The 7,958-nt window shown below is 50.5% G+C and overlaps 1 protein-coding gene across 1 annotated transcript in view; it reads left to right on the top strand.

Moving 5' to 3' along the window:
- The first annotated feature begins 7,731 nt into the window (after positions 1 to 7,731).
- Positions 7,732 to 7,958, top strand: part of CORT (cortistatin) — a 3,454-nt gene continuing 3,227 nt past the window's right edge. Inside the window, exon 1 of the mRNA XM_008948792.1 lies at positions 7,732 to 7,833. Coding sequence (XP_008947040.1) covers positions 7,732 to 7,833 — 102 coding nt within the window. The remainder of the gene's footprint in view (positions 7,834 to 7,958) is intronic.

The following is a 7,958-nucleotide window of genomic DNA, read 5'->3' as shown; positions in this document are numbered from 1 at the left end:
TATATATATATATAAAAAACAAACCTTGGATCATTGCCTGCTGTTAAGTACTGATGTCGGGGAGTCGGTTGTGCTGACAAATCTCTCATCTCAGTCATGCTGAGGTGCCTCAGGCCTGGGTATTTGCTAGTCCTTAGGAGGCATCATTATTTCTAATGCTGCCCCCAGAACCCCCAGATGCACAAGCTGTTTTCTGCTGTACTTTGTTGTGAGATGGATCTGCCTCTACTTTTGTTCTGAAGGCTCTGTACCAGCGCTGTGCAGTGGGTGTCTTCCCAGCACAACCCCTGTGCAGTTCTCACTCCCTTGCAATCAATTAAACACTCGGCTCTGGTTAAGGTGACACCAGTGTGGGTCAGTGTGCTTCTTTGGGGGGAGTCAGGGTGGAAACAGAGGTGCTGAGAGTTTGCTGGGCTTGTCAGAAGTCATCTAGGGGTGCTATGTTGTGACTCTGACTTTGTGTCTCCCTTGTAACAAAGGACGGACAAGTTACCATCAAAAATAAGCTCTGAAGGGTGATCCTGTTGGGTGTTTTGTATTGTAACCTTGTACCCTGACTGCATCATAGCTCCAGCTTCTCTTGTCCTGTATGCTGCAGAAGTCAGTACCTTCTATCCAGGCTATTCTCTAGTCCAGATGCTGACCCTGGTACAGCTTCCCAAGCTGTTTGCTAGCTGCCCATCTCCCTGATGCCATCCCATAATTGCTGTCAATCCCTGGCCCACTCAGCTGCATCATCCCTTCCTCCGCAGAAATCGTGGTGGTTTGGTGGCTCCGAGGGCCTGAACCCAGTACGGGGCTCAAGGTGAGCAGGCTGGGAACGGTCACTAGGTGGCATCAGGAGAAGACAAAAATTCTCCTTCCGAGGGAGGCTTTTTGGCTTCATGAGGGAACACTCGAAAGAGCAGCCTGGCAAAGGTGAGGCTGGGCTGTGCCATGACTGTGACCCTTACAAACAGCCTGGGTGGTGCAGCCACTGTGTGCCTACAGCAAGGGACTTCTCCAGTGGCAGTGCCAACCCTCCTCCTTTCTCCTGATGAGCACTAACCACTTCTTTCCCAGTGCCCCCTTCTCCTACCCACAGCAGGACAGCTCCTTTGTGGCCATAAGGGTGTGCACAGCATTGCTAAGCTGCAGAGCTGAGGCTGCATCTCCTTTGTACTCTTGTGTTGAGAAGATTACACCCGTTTTGTCTTCTAATTGTCTGGGTAGCTCTCTCCTTTCTCTCACAGCTACCAATTGAAGCATTTTTATTGTTCAACTCTTCTGTTTTTACTCTAAAGAGCAGACCAGCAATGGAGGCTGGTTCAAGCTTCTCCTCTTTAAACTGCTGTGAGACCTGGACCCCATTCAGCCTTTCACCCTTGACAGAAAACTACCTCTGGCACTTTTTCTCTCTTGGAGTGGGAATCAAGACCAGGACTGTAGTCCAGGAAGGCCTTAGAGCAGCTGCCAACTAGTAACAAGTTCAAGCCTTCCACCCTCTCTTGGGAGTACAACAATGCCCGAGAGGTAAAGAGCTTCCTCAAACCTGTTACTAGCCTCCACACAGCTAATTATTTGTTCTGTTTCTCTGAGCTCTCTCCAAGTTTGTAAGTTCAGTGACTGGCCAGTGATGAGAGAGCAAGACAAGGCTGTTTGCCACCTAAGTTGTGCATACTCTGTCTGTGGGGTCCTATGTATAGTTTCTGAGTCACTGCAAATCACTGTCCTTTGCTGGCAGTGTCAAATGCTCCAGAGCCTTGCAATAGTTGAAGGCAGAGCTCAGTGCTCGTTAACAGTGCAGCAAGAGAGGAAGCATCTACAGCTAGTTCCCTCTGAGCACTTTATGACTTGGTCACCCCTGTGCTGGAGCTGCCAGGATGGTATTTGGCATGGCAGTTGTGTCCTCAGCTGGATGATCCCCTGTAACTGTGTGAGGTCTGAGCTGTTAAGCTGCAGGCTGCAGTGCCCAAGGGTGCAGAGACTGGCAGTTTGGGTAATGCCCAACAGGAGAATGCCAATGGGGTGTGTGATAGACCCAAGCACCAGACACTCAGCAATCTGTGGTGTCTCCAGGTGGGCAGCTGCAAGACTGGAGTAGCTCCATTGGAGTCCTCCCTGGCTCCTGCCCAAGGCTAGTCCAGCAAGGCTGTTGTGAGCTAAGAGCCACAAGGATGCTGTGTGTCTAGACATGCTGCAGGCCTGTTCCAGCACCTGGCTCAGCCAGGGGCACAGGAGCAGGGATAGGCTTTGTCCCAAGTAACGTGCAATGGAACTGCAAGCAGAGCAGGTGGAGATGAGTGAGGGAGCTGAGCCTGATGGGCTTTAGCCCATCAATTGCTTAAGCCTCTTGGTGCCTTCTGAACTGTCCCTGCTCTGTGCTTTACTCATTGAACTAACTCAAATTTTAGAAGTTCAGTAAAGAACTTTAAAAAAATTCAGAGAAATCTCTTGAGTGTAGCTTCTGAGCCCTTTCAGCCAGTTAATTGGCAGGAGTGTCATATTCATCCAGAGCTGATGTTATCGAGGCCTGGCTGAATTATTGATGGAGTTTGGCTGGAGTGAGGGACTGCTGAAGTGAGAATGACAATTCCTCTTTCATCAGAGAACAGCAGCCTGAGTAAGCAAACAGTTAAAAAAGTAACAAGTGGCACCAAGTTCAAGGAAAGTTCTTTTGATAAAATGATGGGGGAGGAAGAGGGAAAGTCTGGACAGAAGTGTGAAACAGCAGCTCAAGTCTAGCAAAAGAGCCAGACAAGATGTTGTTAAAAAGTAAGATGAGGAATTTAGCCAAGTTAGATACTGAGAATTCTAACGTTCTTTCCTGGTCATGTGTAGGATGGAGTTAAGTGCTTTTAAAATATGCAAAAGCTGGGGAATTAGAGCCAGGGAATCTCAATTACAGCACAGCGATGTGTGAAGCAGATAAAGACGGGGAGGATTATTACAGACGTTTAGGGATCTCTTTAGGGCCTTTCAAGGACACCCAGCTCTGTGGCTAATGGGGTTTGAAGTGCTGCTGGCAGTGGTGAGGACCCACCAAGGGCTGGCTGGAGCAGGGGGACCCCACACGGGCCCCCCAGGAGGGGGCTGCCCTCTCCCTGGTACCCAACGGCTGCTGCAGCAGCCCACAGCCAGGCATCTTTGGGAAGGAGTTAGCTTAACAAAGCTAATTCTGGCTGCCAGGGGGAAGGGTGAGGTGATGTATGTGATGACCCTGCATGTGTTTCATCCCCCCACAGCTGCAGGAGAGGAGTAACCTGGATCCCACACTATTTGGAGCACTGAAGTCCTGTGTAAAGCTCTCCCAGCTGAGCAGTCCCTGCTGTGGTGCTGGCAGTCTCACAGTCCTGCAGTTTAACATCCCTGGTGAGCTCTTTCTGACTGAATGCCCACAAGCAATCCTTGGGGAAATCCAGAGGGTAAAGAAACATCCCTGTCCAAGTCTTGTCCAGCCAGTCTTGCCACCAACAGGACGAGTGTGGTGCAACAGAGGTTGGTTGGTAGGTCAGGAGGGGGTAACCCCACAGCCAGAAATGCCTCCTGCTTGGAGCTGGGCAAAACTCCCTCAGTGCAGAGCAGGGGTATTGGAACTGCAAGGGTTCCATAGCAAGTAGATGTTTGGGGGAATAACTGATATGTTCAACTTTGCATGCATTTGGAAATAACAAGAGGTTCTGGGGGTAGCACAGAAGCACTGTGAGCCCCCTCCCTGGCTCCTGCAGCCCCTGGGGGTCAGCAGGCAGGGAAGTCAGCCCAGCCCCCCCTTCACCCCCCCGGGGAGCCCCAACGGGCACCAAGTCGTGCGTGCGGTGACAGCGGCCTCCCTGTGGAACCCCCCTCTCCTCCTCCTCCTCCTCCTCCTCCCTGCACCTGCTCTGCAGCCCTTGCCCGCCGTGGGAGGGAGCAGTGGGCTCCAGCCCACGCTCACAGTCTCCTCCTCGGGTGGGTTGGATTAGTGCAGCTGAAAACCCGGGGCTGGCACGGCCACCTGCACGCTTCCCCTGCATGCCCCTGGGGAGGGCACTGCGAGGCAACACTGCAAGCCTGGCCTGATAAATGAGCTGTGATTTCAAGCCCATGAACAAATTGGTTTCCCCTTCCAGGCAGGCACACAACTGTCAGCTGACTATTGCTTTATTTATTGCATTGGCCTTTGCAGCTAGGAGCTCTTGAGGGCAGAGAGGGAAAAGGCTCCAGTGACAGGGAAGCAGAAGCATTTGAACCCTTCCTTCAGCTGCAGCTGGGTGCCTCACCTTTGGGAACCAGATTTTGTTCTGGAAGCCTCATCCAGTTCTGCTGCATGTCTCAAGACATCTCATGTGATCTGAACCCAGACCATGCAACAAATGGGCAGAAGACAGCAAATATCCAGGCCATGAAGGGAAGCAACTGAGGCAGAGTCTTAGCTTTTGTATTCCAGCAATGCCCAGTGTTTGCTGCTGGACAGACACACTGAGGAGAGCTCAAGGCCCTCTGGTGAAAAATAAAACATCTCCAATTGCAGGTTGCCTGGGCACCCTTACAAAAAGATGGAGGTTGTCTTATGTGATTGTGTAAGCATGTTCTGCTGTACTTCTGGACCCACTCTGCTGAAGCCACACTAACTGTGAGCCAAAATCCTTGGCTAGCCAGGCCTTTTCAAGCTTACTGTATGCTGAAGTTGTTTCTGGAGCATCCCCACCCTTACCAGGCTCCCATGGATGTGTTCACAAGCATGATGATTTCAGATAGATCTCCCCTCCCTGCACAGCAGTGAGCATCCGCTTGGACCTCGTGCAGCTCCAGACAGAAGAGAGCATCAAGGAAGAAGACTTCCAAAGGGGTAAGTCAGATAATAGAATGTGGTAAGAAGAAATCAAGGAAAGAATTGTAAGAAGTGTTTATTTCTCTGAGAGAAGACCTTTAACTTCTCCTATGCACAGTGATAAGCATTAAGGGTTGGCAATAAAAATAATTAGGACATTCTTAAAGGTCAGAGAACCAATGCAACAGGGAAGAGGGAACAGTAGGAATGAAGAGCAATCCTGGTGCCATATGTTGAACTCTTTACAGTTACTTAAAAAGAGCAAAATTTATCATTACAGAGTTATTTTGCTTCCTCTGGAAAAGGGGATGGTGCTGTAGCCTATGATGGGGAGATGTCAGCAGTGGTGGTAGCAGAACCAGCAGGGGCTCCGCAAAGGGGCCAGAGGAACAGAGCTTGAGGAGGACAGACTAGAGTAGAGGAAGCAGCAGAGGGAATGTGAGGCACTAGAGAAGATGAAGGAATCTGGAAAAGAGGCATCTGATATTGAGGGATGCTGTAGTAGAGCCCTGAGGAACTTGTCTGGATTTAGAGATCCAGCCCTGCTGTGGGCACTGAAGTGTAAGTGCTTTGAAGTGTCCCTACTCCTCTCCCTCCCAGCTGGGAAGAGACACCCAACCTTGCCCAGGCTGGAAGTACAGGTTTGGGCTGTGATTCTCTGATTCCTTGTCAGCAGGGCCACAGGTTTGGTGTTGATGTATCTGGGCAGAAACTCTCCAAAGCCAACCCCCTCAAGAGGTAACAATTATTTCATTACTGCCCTTTAACCCCTGGACGGATTGCTGGTAGCCTGGTCACCATTTATATCCCTGGGAGCTGATCTCTGGCTCAGCACCTCATCCCTTTTTGGTAGAAGAGCATTATCATACCAGTGACCCCATTTGCTCAGTGAAGCGTTGTAGAAAGCAGCCCATTCAGCAGGCAAAGCAGCAAACAAACCTGTGTTTATTAGAATTAGCAGTTTTCTTGGACCAGATGGCCCCCAGCATGGAGACCTAGCTGCACTGCTGCTGCTGTCTGTTTAGCTTTTGGGCTGGTAGGCCCACAAGGTTTGGTCCTGCCTCATAACCACCAGAACAGGATTCACCTTCTGCCTGCCTGTCAGCCCGGGCACATCTCACACTCCCAGGTACCTGCCCTTTGTTCCTCTTGAGCAGCCAGGTGTGCTTTCTCCATTTGCTGTTCTCCCACCTCTCCTGGAGCAAGCTGGCTGAGGGTCGTTTGGCAGGTCCCTGTGGTTTGTCTGCTTGCTGGAGCCTGGGGCTTCACTGCTCTCTCAGAGCCCCTGGCTGGCTGGGAAGGTTTGACAGAATCCATTACCAAGGGCTAACAGCAATTCTGATAAAGCAGCAAGATCAGTTTAAAAGGGAACAGATAATGCTTCATCTGCAGCTGGTTCATGGAAGACAGCTATCACAAGGAGAGGTGAGAAACAATGAGATTAAAAAGTTTTCTGGGGAAAACACATTTCTAGAAATTGCTGGATTGTTACCACAAGCCCATATGACTCAGAAGAGGTTTTTCTCTTTGTATCTTTCAGTGAGGGAATCCAGCATTTCTTTTCAAATACACATGGAACTGATGGCATCTTTTTGCTGAAGAGCATCCAGGGTGGTGTAACTGCCACGAGCAGCTGGATTATTTGCAGGCAGAGCTTCATCCTACTGTTTCCAGGAACTGTAATGCTGGTAAGTGGTAAAAGGGGAATAGGTTTTTCTGCCTTCTTAGTTCTGCCACAGCATTCCCTTGGCCAAGTCACTTCCCAGGGGGGTTTCTTTTATGTGCTGAATTTACCATTTGCCTGTCGTTTGTTGTTAGGGTCAAGACAGGGCTTGCCCTGAGGTGAGTGCTTCTGGAGAAGGGCTAGTGGTAGGATGGGATCTTAGCCCTGTCTCTGCATCTCACAGGTATGTGACAGGGAAGTGGGTGACTTCCCTGCATGAGACAGATGATGCAAAGCAGAGAGCAGTGCTTAGAAGCACCTTCTGCTGGCCCACAAACCCATCTCCCTGCAGAACAGCATTTTGGGCAAAGGGAGAAGTGTCATTAACAACTGCTAACCAGAGATCAGAAAGGGCAGGAACTTACTCTGAGCAGCTCATGGTCAGTGCCAGCACACCACAAGCCTTACTCTGCAGCTCCAGCTCTGCTCAGACTTTCAGTACTTTGTTTTCCCTTTAATACACTCAAACTCAACATCTCCAAGTCCAGATTCTCTGTGTTGACCTCTACTTCTGGGATAGGTTCAAGATGTATTGAAGCAATACTAGGAACAGAACCCATTAAGCTCCAGCTGGCTTCCAGGTAGTCTTATGTACATTTGCAAGACAGATTAGATTGCTGCATAGCTGCAGCCTGTGTCCCCATGTTACCATAAAGGGAAAGCCAGGCACACTGGCATGCCACAGTGAGATGCAGAGATCCAGATCCAAATACCCTTAGAGTCTGGAGCAGTTCAGACACCTGGGCTGAGGGTTCGAGCCCATATCTAAGTACTGGTGGCCAGAAGTTTTACCTCTTCCCTCTGAATCATCCAGCATTGGCCATAGGTTTGTGCAAGCTGGTGGCCTATTCTATCCAACATTATGTTCCCAAGAGGAATTTGGCAAACTAGGAGAGGCACAGGCAGTGCCTACGATTTCTGGGGGTAAAGAAGCAGCATGTTACTGGAGAGTCCCAAACCTTTGCTTCCTCAGTCTCTGCAGGTCTGGCACATGGAAAGCCCAGAGGCACTGAGGTATCCCACTCAAGCAGCCAAGTGTTAACAACCTCTCCAAAGTCTAATTTGCCTTTGATATAGACTTAATTGTTTGCGTCACCCACTGGGCTAGGGGGAGGGCTATAAAAGGGGCTGCAGCCATTGTCTGAGGCAGAAGAGAGCCCAGAAAGAGCTCCCTCTCCCAGTCTTCCTCATTCAGCACAGTAGTCACAGCCTGAACATCATGCAGCTGGTGGCCAGCCTGGTGTCTGTTCTGCTGCTGGTGTGGAGCGTGAGAGCCGCTGCGCTGCCCGGCGAAGAGAGACTGGCCATGCAGGACACGAGGGTGAGTACAGCACACCCTGGGCAGGAGCTGGGGGAGGTGGGGGCACACAGGGGCAGGCTGGACCCAGGGGAGGGCTAAGAAGGGCAACTGGGCTTTACCTCATGCAAACAACTCTTCCACCTATC

Source organism: Merops nubicus, unplaced genomic scaffold, assembly GCF_000691845.1.
Source record: "Merops nubicus isolate BGI_N331 unplaced genomic scaffold, ASM69184v1 scaffold43011, whole genome shotgun sequence".
In the NCBI taxonomy this organism is placed as follows: Eukaryota; Metazoa; Chordata; class Aves; order Coraciiformes; family Meropidae; genus Merops; species Merops nubicus.
Note: the sequence above shows the minus strand (reverse complement) of the source record. Positions and strands in the feature narration are given on the sequence as shown.